Genomic DNA, 20,161 nt, shown 5'->3' with positions numbered 1-20,161 from the left:
CAAACTCTTTTGTGCAGCCCAGCCATGTTAAAGAAAGCATGGGATGAAATTTCACCTGAATATCTTAAAAACTGACTAGAATGCCTCTGTAAAATATAATTTGAGACAGGACAAAACTACCACATCTTAATGTTTATAAAGACACGTGTGTTAAGCTGTGTTCTGTTATTTCTTTTCAATACAATGACTATGTGTCAATCATTACCTCTCAGGGAAGGTCCAGACATTTAACTTGTTTTGCTCCGATCCATTTTCATCGACCCTATAGAGTACAAAGCTTATTTAGACCAAAGACAAGACCCAAGGAATTTTAGATCTAAACAAATGTGGCACTTTTATTGTGAAAGTGTTGAAATTGGGCAAACTCGGAGTCTGATCTGCGCATTGTGTATTTTCAAAAGAGAGAAAAGAGCCGCCATTAAATCACAATGTAAACTCAAAGCAGACGCACCGTTTGTTTGAATGCTTTTGTCAAGTTCAATGTTAACTAGACGTGGAAGGAAGAACCAGGACATTTTATGACCCCCTGTGTTGTCTGGGTCAGGTAAAAGTTACATCGACGCTTACAATTTTGTGTGTGGGGGATAAAGTTAGAATTGCTATAACGCTTTCTTACATTTGCACGATCATAATTAGCCCCTAGATCAGGAACTGATCATGGAATAAATCTCATATTAGCTCGTATGCATTAATTAGATTAGCCATGTGTCGTACAAATTAGGGGGAAAAAAGTTAGGAATGGAAAGTAATTCAAACGTACTCTATGATACACAAAAACTATGATGCACTATTTATTGGCTGATATACGGGGATTATAAATAATGTGGCCGATTTTAATTTGCTTCGTGAGTCGTGAACATAGGCGCTACTTTACCATCCTCCCATTCCAGAATTTACATTGGACCAACATCAGCAGCCAGTATTACGTGAATTGGTGCAAATCACATATACAATCTTTCAATTCTTAAAAGAGCATGCACTGAATAAATAATAAATAATAAAAAGGAGAAAGAATGAAAAGCACAACGAAAGTGAAGTGTAGCCTGGTGAAGGCAACAACGTGAAGATGCATGAGTAACGACGGACCTTTAACACTCTCACTAATCTAGAACGATATTAAGTGCAGGTTGCAAAGGCAGTAGGGATGTGGATCTGTTCACTGTCCGACAGTTAAATTGCTCGGATTTGGACAGAAACGTAAATTATGCCTATAGCACTGGAGACTATAAACGAAATCATCGTGCGTAAATCTGCTTAAGCGAAGGGTTACTTTAAGGAAATAGATGACTTTATATATCTGCGCTCAAGATTTAACCAAACCTATTGAGAGACACTGTAACACAAGACGGAACCCATATTATATTTTCATTCTTCTTTAGAAACTTGCAGGTTCGAGACAAAATTATTAGCGTTTAATTTGGTATAATTGAAATTGCTGTCAAACAAGAAGAGCTCTCCGATTGGGAGTACGAGCAGTGTTGCGTTTTGAATCGCAGTATGCTTGAATATTCACAGGTCAACTAAGACCAAAGCCATTTCTTATCTTTAAGCTTGTGACTTCCAAGGTCAAGGTTAAGGGCTGATACAGTGGATCCTCTGCAAGTCGAGCGCCCCCTCCCTCACCACCAACATCAAAACACTCCGACTCTTGCTTTATCTAACCACGAGGAGATTCGTTGTTGTAAAATGTAAGAATAGGCCTACGTGGGTATAGAAAAAGTTTTGGATGCATATATCGATGGTTAATAGCGCAAGTCGGTTATCAAAATTATCTTTTATTTTCCTCTTCTTCTTTTTTTGAATTAATATGACCTAATTCTTAGCCGAATCAAAGCTATAGTACATCTAAGAGTGTGTTTGGTTTTTTGACCCCACGCATGGCCTTAACTTACCAAAAAGTCCAAAAGGAAGCGCAAATCATTAAATCATACATCTTATGTTAATTATAAGGAATCTATGCGATTGTTATTGACCCAAAGTAGTGCAAAGCCTATGACTAATACAACGTTTTCGAAATAAAACAAAGTATAAACAGCAGCCTATTTAAGAATAATAGCTTGAAACCATTGCAAAATTAGACACTATGAACTCAATCAACAATTATCTTGATTTCTTGATTTCTATCAAATTGTCTTGTGACAGGACATTTTGTTACAGGAAACTAACAAAAGAGTACAAATACACCATGAACGCTCGATGGAAGTAATGCAAAAAAAAACTCTAAGCTATGTACGTAATAAGAAACAAATGAATGGAGTTAACACATTTATTAATTTTTTTAGATATGCATTATATAGATTTACAAGCGATAATAAACAGAGTATATACGTACGTACTGACATGTATTGAGTAATGAGCGATACGACTACTGCAACAAGACATACCTGACATTTAAATGCACTTTTTCTAAACGACTAAAACACCTTAAACGGACACAGTTACATATAAGCAGGCGCGTGCGATATTTACAAGCTATGTTGTCCTTTCCTGTTTTCTCTTTAATTCAGATAATCAGTTTTAAAGTTCATCCATTTATTAATTTTTTATGTAAATAAGCAGGAAAAGGGAGCACATTCAGATCCAGTCCAAGAAAAGTCCTCGCGACGATTGCTGCTTTCCTTCATTTGAAGTCATCCGCGCTCAAGACTGAACTATGGCGCGCTGGTCTTAACTTTGGTAATGAATTTCTTTTCCTTTACCCTTCTGTTTTGAAACCAAATAGTGATCTGCCGCTCGGATAGGTTGGTTGCCGATGAAATCTTTCTCCTCTTGTCTTTTGTGATGAATTTGTTGGCAGCATATTCTTTCTCCAGTTCCTTTAGTTGCACTTTTGTGTACGGTATCCGCTTCTTCCTACCTCGACGGAATGAGCCCCCGTCATGTTGGTGGGCCACAACATCTGGAATGAATAACAAACATGTTTATTACTGAAGGTCTCAGTAATTGTCTACCTAATGAACATTTCAACAATGTTTCCTTTCGCTCAGCACTCGTTGGCTTTCGGATCTTTCGGACTTTAAGTAAACGTGTGGTATTTGTTTACTGCATAAAATAAAATCCCACAGTTTCTCTTGCTTCTGAAAAAATACTAATGTATAAGCATTTCAAATATTACTTAAATTTCAATAAAAGAAGATATCTGAGAAGAAAAGCTAAATTACAGACAGACTAGTGCAACTTATTTCGGAGATGGTGTCGTTTTATTTTGTGCATTCTCGTTTTATTTGAGATGCGGACAGCTTGAAACTAACCTGCTAGTGCAGACTTCCAGAGATGGCCTGCCTGGCTCTGGTCCTTGGAGCAATACATCTGACTTCCCCATCCGTTAGCCAGAGCCCAAGGCTGGTAGCTGTCCATTGGCAGGAGACTCTCGTGTCGCGGCTCTCCCGTTCCAAGCGTCTGCACCACTGACACGTCCAAATAACTGGCCATGGATTGATAGGGACTGGGGTAGCCATGGTAAAAGGCAAACTCTTTAGCCCTGCTGGGATATTCTTCAGATGTGACTGGGGTGTCCATGTATTTATCTGCAGAGTAGCTGAGTGCACTCGGCTGCGTGCAGGACTTGAGGGAACCCCGCCCCATTCTACAAGGATAATAGCTGTTGCCAAAGTAGCCATAAGGTATAGGACCGGTGGATGAGGCCTGGGGAACCGTTTGGCAAGGATTGCATTGTTTGCCCGACTCTGCAGAGCTCGAAGTCGATACGTCCACAGTGGGATAGCTGGAGCCGTGAACGAGGCTAGAAGGGTGACCACTCAAAGCCGAATGGGCCATTAGATTCCTGCACTGGTTTGCCGCAAAACTGCCGCTTCCAACCAGACCCTCCATGTTCTTCAGCTCATCCAAGTTGTTTTCATACACAAACATAACCGTATCCGCCCAGCGAGGATTCAGGACCAGGGAAGTGGTCATAGCACGCTCACCATTCGGACGGAGAATTATGTTGCAAAGACTCAAGTCAGAAGCAGGACACTCATTACATTCGTACAGCTGCATTGACGCAATGGACCAGTCTGCATTGCCGTGCCTTCATTGGATAGGAGGAGTACCACGTGACGCATAAACTAAACAGTGACAGGAGAATGTCAAAGTTTTTTTTTTCTTTTTGCAAATCCCCAGATGAATGCGCTTCAAATGCTGCCTTGTTGGTGCATTGCGTTTATGCATTAATAGGTCTAATATAAGCCATGATTTCCATTAAAGCTGTTTTAAAACACTATGAATTCTGAAAGGCGCAATACAAATATATTTGATGTAGCAAATTACATCATCATTATTTTATTGCTGAATTCATCGTGTAATATTTTGCATCTTTAGTTTTAGTTTTTAGTTTTTTAGTAAAAACTAAAAGGACAGATCTTATTGGCCAACCTCTGTTTGCAAGTTTAGTGCTAATTTTTCGCAGTACTATATATGTCTTAGCTTAAGGTTTGGTTTGCCAAACCGTTAAAAGAATTTGTTAAAATAGAAAGTGTAAAATCTTTATCAATATATGTAGTTTCAATCAATAGGCATGTACGTTATGTTTTGTTTTTTTTTTTTCTTATTTCTTATTAATGTTCTTATGTCGAGCTAAATGTGTCGAGCCGCGTATTTCCTATAGCAACACGAATTAATGATTATATACTCGTGTCAGACTCAGCTCCCTTGCTGATCATCAAATGTTCTAACATTTTTTACCAACATCTCATTGCAAGTATAGAAATGTTTTAATGTGTAATTTTCATTTATTATTTGATTATATACATTGGCCATGAACACGTTGGAAAGCGCTTAAATCATTACAGTTTAAAGGCCTATAATCAGCAGCGCCAAATGTATAAATTATTTATCATCGCCATAAAAAAATGAAAATCATAACTCGTTTCATACATATATTTGAACATCGCCTCGTAGCCTTTCATAAAAAGTCCTATTAAAAGAATAAGTTAATATAAAGAGGGCGACATAATTATAAAATGGTTTTAAAATTACTTAAAAAGTTCCTATAAACTCTGAGCTTTAGTGTTAGTTCAAAAACGCGGACTGGAAATTTCAGCTGTATAATTAGCAAATTATGAACATTATTATTAATATTATTATTATTATTAAAAAAGGGAGAGATGTCAAGGGTTTATGCGACAAATTCAGAGTCAGAGTTTCAGTGGCTTGAGGCTATCACTAAAACAGTAAAAAAAAAAAAAAATGGCAGTGTTATGACCACAAACCTCAAGATTTCACTTCAAAAAAGAAATGTGCAATCGGTATTTAATTATTTGTTCATGTGATCCAGAGAACAAGATCTAACAACATCACTAAAACACTAAGACCAAATACCTCCAAAAGAGCAAGAAAGAGAGATGTAAGCATTTGTTCTAAATGTACATGGAAATAAAAATAAACTATATGTAAAAAAAAAATGCACTTGCATTTTAAACGTGTAAACTGTTTAGAGGAAATAGCAAGAGGCGTCCCATTTAATTGTCCGTCCTACACACACCTCCCCAGACAGTCGTCTTTGTATAAAGGTCAGGCAAGGCCCTCAAGGTCAAGGCCATGTTTAAAGGGACTATAGTACAGCCCTCCCTGAAGGGCTTGTTTAGGAGACAGTGATAGACGCAGTCCCTCCTTAGGCAAACTATCCAAGTTCAAGGTGTCTGAATTGAGATTGGTATCAAAAGCGCACGCATGTAAAGGATAAACCAGCCTACAGTCAAACAAAACTGCCCTTTCAGAGAAATGTCTCAAGCTGACATGTTTCGGAAGAATTAAGTCACTTTCAACAGAAATTCAAAGTCCTGAATTAAGTCAACAACTAGTGTCTGATTTTCAGGCTCTTTAAATACTATGAACCATCAATAGAGATGTGAATGAATGTATAACCATGCTGCCATTGCACAGTTGTAACTTCATTCAAGACATGCGCCATTCTATGATTGGTCAGTGCTGAGTAACAGCCTCACAACACGTTATGATTGCGCTAGGCAGCAATTGTAAATGCATGCATGACTTAATGCTTTAATTGTCAAAGGTCCTGTCCACATGTAAGAAACCACAATGGATCTTATAACAGCTGTGTGGACAGTCTTTTCAGAATAATTTATCTTCAGACACAAAATTAATATTCAAGTATGGCGCTAAGTTTACCTTGTTCTGATATAGGAATTCATAATCTCAAAATCTATTTCTAGAAAGGAAAACGGAAGGTACAAAGTGAAATGTCAAAGTTTTTAAACCCAACTATTTAAGTTTACACAAAGGAAAACATGCGCAGACTAAATTAGCTCTTTGTCCATGCACAAGAACAACAAGAACGTTCTTGTCGCACGTTTAGCAAATGCATTGGCAAGTATTACACCGTTTATTTTCTCTCTTTCTAGTAAATCGTAGTGTTTACAGAGTTCACAAAGCCCCCTTTGAGACGTTTCTCATACTATAATAAATGGTTTAGAATAAACATTATTATTGGCGATGCTATTTATGATATTTAAATTATGTGTAGCCATGTTTAATAATGAGACATTACAGCGTCATCTCATGAAAAGACCTGTAAAGCATGGGTGCATTTTGACATCATGCATTTTGTGCGTTTAATTTTATTTTCAAAAGTGAACACATAGACAACAATTAGCTTCTCTCATGATAGTTATTTATTTATTTTTTAATTTATTTATTTATGGTTTCTTAATGCTATTGGTGAGAGGGGTTTAGCATAATGAAACGGGATGGGTTTCCCGACATTTGTAATAGTAACAACTTGTACTTCATCCGTACTGCAAAAAAATACATAAAAAAATAGTACAAATGAGTGTCAGACTCAGACCACTCGTCTACTGTGTGTGACTTAAACGAATCTTCCTCATTATTTAACATTTCATAATGGACACAAAATAAACTGTAACGCACTTTGATTAGCACAAAGCCAATGTACACCCTATATGGAAAATAGTGTTGGTATCGTTTTAAACTATATTATCCATGCCACATGAGCGCATTTACATATATGTTATAACAGAAAATGAATAAACTTTAAGGCCTATGACATTGTTAAAAATGATATTTATTTCACACAAAGTGATCCCGCATTATATACAGCTCTGTAAAATAGACCACTGCAAAATGATCAGTTTCTCTGGATTTACTATTTATAAGTATGTGTTTGAGTAAAATTAACATTTTTGTTTTATTCTATATATAAGTACTGACAATATTTCTCCCAAATTTCAAATAAAAATATTGTCATTTAGAGCATTTATTTGCATAAAATGACAACTGGTCAAAATATCATAGTGTTTTCAGACCTCAATAATGCAAAGAAAACAAGTTAATATTCATTTTAAACAATACAATACCAATGTTTTAACTTAGGAAGACTTCTGTGTGGCATGGAGCATTGTCCTGCTGGAGAAAACAATCCTCAGAGTTGGGGAAAATTGTCAGCGCAGAAGGAAGCAAGTTTTCTTCCAGGATAACCTTGTACGTGGCTTGATTCATGCGTCCTTCACAAAGATGAATCTGCCCGATTCCAGCCTCACTGAAGCACCCCCAGATCTCACCAATGCTCCACCAAATTTCCCAATGGGTGCGAGACACTGTGGCTTGAAGGCATCTCCAGGTCTCCGGCTAACATTAGATGACCAGGTGGAGGATCTGTGATGATCTGGGGGTGCTTCAGCAAAGCATGAATCAAGCCACGTACAAGGTTATCCTGGAAGAAAACTGGCTTCCTTCTGCTCTGACAATGTTCCCCAACACAGCCAGGTCAATCAAGGTGTGGATGGAGGAGCACCGGATCAAGACCCTGTCATGGCAATCTCCAGACCTGAACCCCACTGAAAACCTCTGGAATGAGATCAAAAGGAAGACGGATGGCCACAAGCCATCAAACAAACCCGAGCTGCTTGAATGTGTGTGCCAAGAGTGGCATAATGTCACCCAACAGCAATGTGAAAGACTGGTAGAGAGCGAGCCAAGACACATAACATATTGATTTCAGAACTCTTCCTAAGTTAAAACATTAATATTGTGTCATTTAAAAATGAATATGCATTATTCAAAGTCTGAAAACACTGCATCTTTTTTTTATTTTGGCCAGTTGTCATTTTCTGCAAATAAATGCACAGAATGACAATATTTTTATTTGAAATTTGGGAGAAATATTGTCAGTACTTATATATAGAATAAAACAAAAATGTCATTTTACTCAAACACATAGCTATAAATAGTAGATCTAGAGAAACTGATAATTATGCAGTGGTCTCTTATACTTTTTTACAGAGCTGTATACACACACACATACTCTCTCTCTCTCTCTCTCTCTCTCTCTCTCTTATGCATACATACCCTCTGTCCCCAAGCAACCCCATTTAGGGCTGTACTGTTACTGTTCATGTATGTAATATCATCAGAGGCAATGGCATTACTTTAACCTACCTATTGCAGTTCTACAGTCGTTTGCTCTTTAAGTTGACCAGCAGATGATTGACCAGGACATTGAATCACTAATTGAATAACAAAAATAAAAATGTGTAATATTAATTGAGTGCGGCAGTTGACCACACGTAACAAATTATGACCCACACAGAATTCCACCCAGTAAAATCCCCTTCCTACTCAGGCCAGGACACCTTGAATGTTTTCCGAAGCGCCATTGTACTTAATGAGTGACCTCAAGGTCTGTCCTCCGAGGATGCGTAAGGAGTAAAGATGAAAAAGCTACAAATAAAGGTACAAACATCCATCTTTATCTTATGTGAAAGTTTGATGTATAAAGCGATGGTTAACGTGTGCCGTTTGAAAATATTTACATTCAAAAAGACAGTAAGTATATCAAGAAGGCTCGTATACATTGCACAGGGGTGGTTTAATGGACGTCAGATTACTGTATAGCAAGGGGAAAATGAGACCGATTCTAAGGTGAATATAGGCATTGGACTCTTGAATGCTTATGTGTCCATACAAAGGATGGAGGATGTCCTCTTTGGAGACATGCTGTGCCCCTCATCTCCCATAGAGAAGAACATGGATTATGCAATGGTCTTGGCAACGTCAACGACAATGATTACTCACTTAGTAATTTATTATAGTAGGCCTAACTATTACAGAGTTAGAAGTATTATAAGAGCGCACAACAGGGAGATGGAAGCTGCGCATAGGAGACATTTCCCAATTAAGCGGGGGTGTGCCCAATCAAACTTGAAATCGCATAAGTACCCCAATGCCAGCTAGGAGAAACCCAACCAAGCTCCAAGCTCCAACCTGGCTGAAGGATTTGAAGTCCTGCCATGACAAAATGGCAACCAGTGAGACAGAACCACCAAGTGGAAACGTGAAAAAAGGAAAATAACAAACATAAATGGCTAAATATAAACCCCTTTTATTTTATAAACCATTTTATTCCATGCTATTCAAGATATTGTATTTGGATTCAAATTGTGTGAATGTGTGTATACACGTGTTTGTATGTATACATATGCTTGGCAATGTAAAACTGTTTTATGGCAATAAATCAACTTGAATCGGAATCTGGTGTGCAGCTCTTTGTTCCTCTAAAGTGTTGTGCAATTGAAACGGTGACAGCAATGCTGCATAACATTGCGGTTGGACCCAGATCGCCCATGGGTGCCAGAAAGGAAGAGGATGTGATTTGAGAGGGAGTATTTCTATAGAAATATGGTGACATGGTGACGTGATGATGACATGAGCAATATATGGCCGGTTTTAAGGCTCGCCGCACGCCACACGCCAGCGCATTATTTGTTATAGGCTACAACTTATTTTTTTTCTATTTTATTCCTTAAATATAATTTTCTCCACTAACTAAGAATTATATTTGTGCAGTTATCTACAGAAATCATATCACCACTTCATACACTCGTAGTCGTCCCCAAAAATCTGTCTTTTTACTTATTTCCTTTTCTTTCTTTCTTTTTTACTTATCTATTATTTTTAATTTATGAATTCATTTAAAATAATAATAACAGTTATAACAATGCAAAATACATTTTAACATTCAGAAAAAGTCTACACACTAAAACTTCACACTATCAATGCATGTTCTCTTTAGGAAAACCCAGAAGACTAAATTCTTGCAGATTAAAGCAGGCTGTCTGTTTCGACTTGCAACACTTGGACATGTTTGCCTACTGTATTTATTACATTATGGGAAACAAATAAATCAGTTTACCAAGCAAAATACAAATTTCTGACGCTCTGGGTTCAAGAAAGAAGAGATGCGTAATGTATAGATGAGTTAAACGCTTGTTTATATATAGAAACTTTCAGAATTTTTTTATGTGCTTACGACTGTTTATGCATATATATATATATATATATATATATATATATATATATATATATATATATATATAGCATAAACAGTCGATTAAATAATGTGTTTCTGAAATGTCTCAATGAGCTGGAACAATTATGATCATCGATCTGCATTTAAATCGTGAATAGCCTAAAACAAAGGTCGGATTCATATACTGATAAGAAATTTATTAACAATGACATGCTGAAAAAAAAAACTATTCCGACTGGCATTTATTTCTTGTTTTGTACGTGCAATTAATATTTTTTTGATCCAACATACTGGCAAAAATATTTCCAAGAACTTGCGTTCAAATGTCAATGTTCAAAACATTACAGATAGGCCTATCGCAGATCTATAGCCTAACATTAACGAAACGAGACTCTATTCAATGTATCGCTGTTTGTTCTATAGGTAAAATATTGGCTTGCATGTTTTATACCAGGTTTTGTAACCTTCGAATGTTTTATATTCGTCCTATATAACTGTCATTAGTTATACCTAATTTAATACTATGACATGTGCTACATATAAAATGTTTTCTAACCCCAGATTGGTCTAAACAGTTCTTGCAACTGCTGTAGACTTCTCAATGGATTTTAGAGTAATTCTGGGGTAATTTACAATGTAAATTCCACAGAAAGTATGTGCCCCTTGAGATCCACATTACCATAGAGTTCAATTTATCTAATCAAGAGAAAACGTCTAATCAAACACACCCTAAAGACACCAGCTCTAAAACACACACACACACACACACACACACACACACACACACACACACACACACACACACACACACACACACACACACACACACACACACACACACACACACGCACGCACGCACACGCACAGACATATCCGAATTATTTAAGAAATTATAGCCGGGTGTACTGGAGCAGGGTTGGGACTAAACTCTGAGGATTGAGGAATATCCTCAGTGTATCCACGTGAGAGTTAATGTTAATGTATAAGGCTGTCTGCGTTCTGCCGACAATGAGCTTTGAAGGATATAGTACCCATTTGAAGCAGGCAGGTGAAGCTTATAAGCCCTGTTTTTAATACCAAGAACGAGCCGTTCTTCAAAAAGCATCGTTTCCAGGGTGAAACGTTAAACAATAAATTAGAACAATTGCTAAGATCGACATGCACGAGGAAAATGTACTCTGTCTTTTGAGTTATTCGCAACAACAGGCTTCCGCAACGCTCACCGTTTTTTAAACTGAGCATATTCAAGGGAGGTGGATATTGACTGAGTATCAGGCAAGACTGTAGCCTATCTGTCAAAACAATGGCTAATGTCGGCCACATCCACAGTGTAGTGGACACTTCGTTGGTGCATTCATAACTCATTTGGATGATTGAGGTCTGCCCCATTCAGAAGCCTGTTATGCAGTTTTCCAATCTGTGTAATTGGAAAATAGTGATCTTTGATATACTATATTTGTTAGTGGGGCCTTTGTGGACACAGTCATGTATTTAGATTTGTGGAGATTTGTGAAAGGTAAAGTTACACCCTTTTCTATAATGTATGGGGTAATTGTTAAATAATTCCAGGAATAAGATGTACATTTCAAACATCTTTACTATTGATTATGAGTGGAAATTAATCTCAGTTCATTGTATTGCTATTAGGACATCCCTTCAATTAAACATTTGGGGGTCTTAAAATGTATATATTCATAGGTATTTACTGTACATAATTCATAGAATAAAGTTACTTTTCAGGTGAATATCTTTGACTGTGATTGTTATTTGAGATTTGATTGTCATTATTCAGTTACTCAATTATTGTGGCAACAATATATGACCAAAAATCAATAAGAATTATGTCAGATGTATTTTATACATTCTGTTAAATCAGATGACACTGCACTGTAAAAAAGAGTCGTTGAGCAAACATAAAAATTCAATGCAACATGATGCAGTAAGATTTTTGGGTTCTCTCAATAACGTTTGAATAATTGTCCTCAGTAATATTGCTTTAGTCAATGTGAATTTGTTTGTTCACTAAATGCAATCAATTTGTTGAGAGAACTAATCATTTCTAGTTCAGGCAACTGACAACTCACATTGTGAGAACTTTTATTTTGTCATCATTTAAAGTACTTTTATATGAAATTACCAGCAATCAATGCCTCTGAAGGGAGAGGTATATCGTGAGACGGTGGTATGAACAATTGTTTGATGTAGACACAGAATAGACCTCAATCATTAACACACAAACCTCAATAACGGTGACAATCAACAAACCTCATTAAGTTAAAAGATGAGCTCCCAACATCATGCTGTGAACTCACACATCAGCAACACGGTTCAACATGAAATTGTTCATTCAGACAACTCTGTTTGACTAGTTGAGACAATATTTGAGGTACTATTGTTGATCTAATATGTGTTTTTACAAGTTTACCCTGGGGGCTTCTTGTCCCAGGTAGGTGGTCATCTCACCCCAGTAAAAATCATGGGGTATAATTTCAAATTTTTGTCCGATGACCACTTAATTAGCAAAAGTTTATATTTATTCTCTATGAAAATATATTGGATGATGCATCATCATCCTATTAAGACTAAACATATATCTACATATGTCGAAATTAAGAAATCACAATAAAGTGATTTGATTTGATTTGATTGAAAGTAAATGCACAGTGTTCTTAAGAGGGGTATTTTCATCTATTTTCCCCTGCTAACTGCATTGCAGGGCGAGGAGGAATTAAAGCATGAGGATGCACACAAGGCTTTCTTGCAGGTAAATTTAGGCACAAACGTAACATTCCAACAGAATTCTATGCTATTTTATTGGAGTGAATATGGTATTACTCATCGGTTAGAGTGGGAAAGTTAAAGCTTGATCCCCAATTGAGATGTATATTTCCATAAATAGATAAAAATCATTACAGTTTCCAAAAGTGCCCCACTTTGCCCATTTTACCCTACCTGTATTAACTGAGCTCTGCCTGCTTCTCATCTGTCACTACATGTTGATATCAGGCACAAAAAATTCCTTGGTCTTTTGACAATAAATAGCTTACACGCTGTCCGATTCTTTTTAAAACTGTGCAGTTTCAAACTGTTCATTTAGCTCATTGAAAGGCTTTTGTGTGGTCAAATGCATTTTTGCCACATCTGGAGGGTATCGAAAACACACATCAGGCTTGTAGTCTGCACACTCTCATGGGGAAACTGTAAGGATTCATATGACTTTTCTAAATTTGGCTAATTTGTATGATATTGGTCGACTGCACTCATATGAATTTGTACGGCTTTCACTAACCAGTGACATCGCTGGAAATCATTTTCATCTAATATGTGACAATTATTTGTTCTGCCACACACAACAGCTTCCTATCATGTTTACACACATTATTGATTGGTTAAGTTTAGATTAGGAGTTTGGTGAGGGTATAATTTTAAGAAGCATGTCCTTAAAGCCTTGTGCAAATGCCCAGATGTCTAATGTGGAAGTAAGCATGAGTTTTGCACACGTGATGAAATCGTACAAATTTGTACAAACGAACTCGTATGTACAAATCTGAAACAGCCAACTCGTAAAATTTGTACGAATTTTCATGCATTTGTTTGAATGCATTTGAACAGCAGTGAAGCACTGCCTAACCACTTATCAGTCAACTGCTGAGCTAAAAAAAAAGTATTTTGAGCTGTATTGGTAATGTACAGTTTAGGAAGGAAATAAACATCCAACCGGAAACGCACATATACACAAAAACTTCAGGGTACTGCTCCAGTATGACTGATATCAACATGCAGAGACATAGATGAGAAGCACGCACAGCTCAGTTAATAATCCACTAACATAACTGAGAATTCTGCCAAAAACACCACATTTGTTATAGATTGAATGTAAGTGTAACTGGATTAAACAATGCACCGATTTTTTTCATGCTGTTTCTTTAACTTTTTTGCCATTAGCAGTAGCAGTAACAAGGTGACTGCATTGCAGTCCACCATCATTAAATCAGGGACCCTACCCTCCAAATCGCAACACACCTGGTTGCATATTACAACCAGGTGTAAATGGTGATGATGTGTCCAGCCTGATCTTATTAACATTAGGTGACCATGATGACAACATTTTTTCAAAACAATTATGTTTCATAACACATTTCGCTGCAGTTTTCTAGTGAACTGTCCAGTGCCAAAAGCGAGTGAAATGCAGTAGTAATCATACTAGATGTTTAAATTGAATATTAGAGGTTTTAATAGGTAAAATGTACCTCCCTAACCTAAACCTACCAACAGTGTCCTAAAAGCAAATGAGAGGTGAACAAAACAGACATATGCTAACCTTAACAAACACACAGGCATGTACATAGACATCAAAGGGGGCTTGAGCACCTGCCCTTTTTCTTCCTCAAGAGAAAGTGCCCTTTTTCTGGGGTGGTTTTGTTATTTATTTTTTTATTTATTCCTGTTTGCGCACAGCTCCCCTGTCAAACAAATATATGTATTGAATTAAAAAGCAAAATATCAGGTCAGGAGATTATACTTTGTCAAGTTCCGATTCCCTCCCTCTCTCCCTCCGTGTCTCTGCGCAGCAGTGCAGCACTCATTGGCACATCAAATACACAGACAGACAGACGGGCTGGCAGCAGCCCCTCCCAGCTCCTATCCCAGTTGTGTTTTTCTTGGCTTGTGTGTGGAGGTGAGTGGTGATGAAAAAAAGACTAAGTTACCAGTGCCTCGACTTTACAGCTAATTAGCCAAAAGACAAATATAGTTAACTTGTGTCTTGCTAACTTGCATGACTCATGAGCTACTAGCTAATGTAATTAGTTAGCTAAAGTTTAGCTAAGGCAATATATCATAGCCACACAGGCTAATACTGTACTTAATGGAGACACTGCCAGTGCATACAGTAAAATGTGTGTCTAATAACGTCATCACAATCGCCACATTGTTATGCAAATAAATAGGTGTTAACTAATTAAAATGCGCTAATTTGCATACATTTGACAAAACATTTTTTAATAAAGAATTATAAGAAGTGTCCTTTTTTCCACTTGAGTCCCTGCCCCCCAGAATGTCTGTGCACGTCCCTGCATAACACATAAACCTAAAACGTCCTTTCTTGTTGCATCTATGACAGTGTCGTTTCCATGTCAGCTTGGGTGGTTGGCTGGGCTGGAGTCATGGTCTTCCGATTCTGAAGTCCAACACTCTCTCAGGCACAGAAGCATTGGAATAAGTGTGTACAGTAAATGTAGGTGCGTTAAAACGTATGCTGCATTTTTTCAAATACATTTTAGTAAAATTGCTTCCATACCAAAACGGTGTGTGAGTAATAGTGCGAAAAAAAATATTGTTTATAAAGTCATAATCAGCCAATGTTGTCGTGATTTGCATTGAATTAAACGCTAATGACTAACTATCAAATCAGATAGTGTGAGGTTTAGTAAAATCATCATATACCCTCAAATTCACAGCGCAGACAAAACATTTCCCGTAGTTTTTACAGTGCCTTACAGGCGACAGAAGTTGGTCTGTACATAAATGTGCAATTTCTGTCACCTATATGTGATATATGCGCCAGTCTACAGGTATATTACAGCCACGGCGGAGCCTTTCCCCAACAGACAAATGATCAAAGCAGTGATGTATAACAATACAACCATCGATCAGTTTGATATCTGGAGAGCCAGGAATGGAAGCATTTATTCTGGGATAGCCTCTTTTTTTAATATATGCTGGCAGCTGTTATATGTGACAGTCCATGGTGATATGTATTGGAAATACAGAGCGAACGACGTGCAGACTTACATATGTGGTCAAGTAAGTTTAAACACCTCTCTTCTGTTTATAAATTATGAAAGTTTACATTTAAAATGTTGTGCAGTTGAATAGTTTGTGTTTTAATGCCAGTTCATCTCACTATTCTGCAGTGACTTGGAAAGCATAAAACTGTCAAACCTTGAATGCTACTTTCCATTTCATTTGATTCAAGGTACATATAATGTAATATTTAAGGGAAAAATAAAAGGCTGAAAAAACTAATATAGGAAGTATCTTCCTATATTGCGGTCAGGCAACCATGACGAGATCATCCTGTCAATCAAACCGATTCCTCAAACAGCGACATTGTGTCTCATTTGCTTTATTAAATGGATGATGAAACCACAAATATAACTACAATAAATAACAAGCTTTTATTAACATACTTTGATTATAGATCTCTCTATAGATTATACATGTGTTCAATACTGACGGATCAATTTATACAACTCGTATCGGCTGTGAATTGGAACATTTGACATGCAAATTGGATTGCACAGTTTTTTTAGCCCCTATCCTAGCCTGAAAGTAAAAGACCAATTTGATTGTTCGTGTTTGATTGTTTGATCCTAGCCTGAAAGTAAAAGACCAATTTGATTGTTCGTGCAAGAAAGTGCAAGCAATGCCAGCATTCTGGAAACCGGATTATTTCTATAATAAATGTTCGATTTTGCTCAGGGATTTTTTATATTTTCAAAACTTAATCTCACGTGCCAACATCATAGATGACATAAGCCTTTGTACTGCTTCTGAAATGCTTTCATCTCTTTTATAAAATGTGGACCTCTGCAATTTAAAGACATTAGGATTCTAATGATTGACTTCCAAAAATACAAACATCAAACGCCACGGAACAATCAGGGTTGGCCTATCTCAACAGGGAAGCCACTGTGACAGTACGCAAAGGGAGGTCGATCTTAATACTCCATAACAAAAGTACAAAGGCCAGTCGAAGACCAAAGACAATTTGACACCTCCCTTTGTACGCGCGCCCAGGCGGCGCCTTGGCGGATAGAGCGCGCCTCTCATTAGTACAAGATGGGACGACCTGAAAGATGCAGACCGGGGAGGGGGAAGGGGTGGACAGCGGACAGCGACTACAAAAACAAGTCATCTTTCCCCTCATAAACGAACTTGGCTCTGAAGACAGGCGGTATAAAGAGATAATTCTTTCCTTTTTGGGGGCCTGGTCCTGGACCATTTCGTGGATAATGAGAAGCCTGTGAAAATCCACTTGGGAAATATTTGGATTAGGCCTACTATCGGTCATTCGTGGACGAGTGGACGTGGATATCAACTATAAAATGTGTGAGTACAAGATGCATATTTTATCAGCAGTTTTTGGGGAGTAAAGTCGATTTTTAATTTGTAGAGAAATTGAAAACGCGGCCTTCATGCCACCATCTGTCGTTTCACACCGACACCCATTTAAGTAATATTTGTCTTGGTATGGCTCACTATATAGCCAATATCAATCTGCCAATATTATCAGTGTAACATATTTGTATTAACTTAAGGTTTTGTATCATATATTAGTTTTGAATGCCTGCAAAATGTACGAATCTTGCACGAATTTTACGATGAGAGGGGACCCTGAAATATCTCTCACAGTTTCAATGGTATAGAAATCTATGCAGTCAACGAATGCCTAATGTTCACTTTTCAGTAGCAGAGGGCAGGGAGTCGCCAGTGTCTACTGTTGCTCATGCTGACAGTGACCAAGGAGAAGAAGATTGTCCTCGTGTTTCACTGCTGAACGGGATAGACCAGAGTCGCCGGCACAGGACTGCTTTCACACGGGAGCAGCTGAGTCGTCTTGAGCAAGAATACTGCAAAGAAAGTTATGTGTCTCGACCCAGACGATGTGAACTGGCGGCAGCGCTCAAGTTGCCCGAGACCACGATAAAGGTAGGCTAATTCATGATGTAGACCTTTTTAATCACGTGTAGAATTGGTCCAACAAAAGTTTCTCAAGACCACCAAGCAACATTTTAAGTGCATTTAAATATGCATTTTCCTGTAAAAGTGGCAATAAAATAATTAATATCTTAAGAGACTGACTACTACTATTATGAGTTTCTACTATCAATGAAAGACATCACTACATGTATATATTTGTGAAGGTTGTTTTTTGTGTGAGGGTTACAGACAAAACAAAGTAGGCCTACTCAACTCACTGGGTCTAAAAATCAGAGACCAGATATCTGTCCCTGCTGAAATGGAACACTACTACACACCTAAGCCCACCAACATGCATTGTCCTTCACTGAACCCCTTACCATTACATTGTAGGTCTGGTTCCAGAACCGAAGGATGAAGGACAAACGGCAGCGTCACAGTCTGCACTGGCCCAATTCACTGGATCCAAACCTATGTGCTTTCATGGTGAGTCAGGCGGCAGCGGGACTGCCCTACCCCATGCTACCCCACATACCTCTTCATCTATATTCTCATCTGGGCATGGGCAGCATCTCCAGTTTCTCAAGCCCTTACAGCGCTACTACAAGGGCAATGGACACTTTGCCACTCCCTCCCTCGACCTGGCTAGGTGGACTTCCACAGCCGGCTCTCTACTCCCCAGTCCAGACAATGCACCATACTGTAGGATGCCCCTGTCCCCACTGCTTGCACTGGAGACCGGATCAACTGTTTAAAGCTAGAGGGGGAGCCATGGGGCTAGGACAGGCACGCAGCCCAAAACCTTTGGCAGTGCTTCAGGATAATAGGGAAAAGGTGACTCTGTCTCTGTGAAGAGGATGACATGTTAAAGTCAAAATTAAATAAAAAAGGACTTTCTTAAAGCACATTCCTGGACTAACTGCAAATGGTTCATTGGTGCATGTTACTCCCAAGAAAAATATGTATGTCTTCATGATCTTCTAATCAAAATGTAATAAGTCCTCTGAAACAACCTCCCTTTTCTACTGACAACCTTGCAGGTTATTGGATAATGTTAACCAATGGCTAAATAACTACTGAATTGTTTCAGCATTCTAGTAATGTAATGCCCACTTTTCACATTCCAATCAATCCTGATGGATAAAATAAAACTCTACATTTTTTATCGTTGAGTATATCCTGTTTCAATTAGAAATACATTACATTACAAAAGTAACATAGGTCGCAAATGGCATTTTTTATTGACTTTAAGGCAACTGTATCAGTGCATCTGTATTCGTACTGTAGGAATTCAGAATCTAGATAGAGTCAATTGAGAGATGTAGGTTACCTACAATTCTGTCTGTGGTTTTGATATTTTTCTTATTGTAATATTTTATGGTTTTGCTTATTTCCTTAAAATATATATGACAAATCTGACTATTAAAATATTTATGTAAACATTTAACTTTTTATTTTTTTATTATTCTTTGGCAGATAAACTAAATATAAACAATGGGGCAATGTGGAAGGACTGAAAACAATACAAATTTCCTGCCTATTACTGGCATCATGCCTTGACAGTCTCCCAGTAATTTAAACCAAGACTTTTGTTATCCTTTTAAACCAACCTGTTGACCAGCCAGCACTGTAATCTAAAAGACCACTTATTAAATTACAGACACAAAGCTCCTGTCATTATACTCAATCCTAGACACAACCTGCTGAATTATGATCTTGAAAATCTAAAAACAAATAGCTTGTGACCAGACAAAACATCAACAGGTGGACAGAGCAGTGTCTGAGACTCCTAAGCTTCCCAGACCTTGATCAAACTCCACGGATCTCACAAAGAATGTCTAAAAGTTTGTGTAATATGTAAAAAACAAAGGCAGAGAAATACATAGCATGGCTTATGTTATACAGTATGTTGTCTTAATTCACTTGTCTCCCCTGTAGCTATTGTTTTCCATGAAATGAAGACTCATTGCACTAGAAATGAATAGCTGTTGAGAAGCCAAACTTGGTAAAGGCACTGGTTATGTGAATATGGGCACCTGCTGAGTATGCAGGTGTGGTGGCTTATCTCACCTCCAACTGCTACAGGTAATTTTTAATAATTAAAAGTTGAAAGGCTGCTGAATCTGTTTCTCAACATAAATCAACATGTCCTGTGTTGTCTTGATAACATTA

The 20,161-nt window shown here is 37.6% G+C and overlaps 1 protein-coding gene and 1 pseudogene across 1 annotated transcript; one reads left to right on the top strand and one right to left on the bottom strand.

The window, feature by feature from the left end:
• Positions 1 to 2,651: 2,651 nt before the first annotated feature.
• LOC127647996 (homeobox protein Hox-B13a-like) lies at positions 2,652 to 3,915 on the bottom strand. Its single transcript, XM_052132550.1, has 2 exons — positions 3,252 to 3,915; positions 2,652 to 2,899 (listed from the first exon to the last, which is right to left on the bottom strand). The coding sequence occupies exons 1-2, from the start codon at positions 3,913 to 3,915 to the stop codon at positions 2,652 to 2,654; spliced, it is 912 nt and encodes a 303-aa protein (XP_051988510.1).
• A 13,819-nt stretch (positions 3,916 to 17,734) lies between these two features.
• On the top strand, positions 17,735 to 18,813 carry LOC127648152 (homeobox even-skipped homolog protein 1-like; annotated as a pseudogene).
• Positions 18,814 to 20,161: the final 1,348 nt, after the last annotated feature.

This window comes from Xyrauchen texanus, chromosome 8 (assembly GCF_025860055.1).
Source record: "Xyrauchen texanus isolate HMW12.3.18 chromosome 8, RBS_HiC_50CHRs, whole genome shotgun sequence".
NCBI lineage: Eukaryota > Metazoa > Chordata > Actinopteri > Cypriniformes > Catostomidae > Xyrauchen > Xyrauchen texanus.
This window is presented reverse-complemented; position numbering and strand designations above follow the sequence as displayed.

What these genes read in the sequence shown, in the direction of transcription:
- LOC127647996 (XM_052132550.1), bottom strand. Translation starts at nt 3,915, where the DNA reads ATGACCACTTCCCTGGTCCTGAATCCTCGCTGGGCGGATACGGTTATG. An exon ending in CTGGAAGTCTGCACTAGCAG is followed by an intron (nt 2,900 to 3,251) that starts GTTAGTTTCAAG and finishes TATTCATTCCAG; the next exon opens with ATGTTGTGGCCCACCAACAT.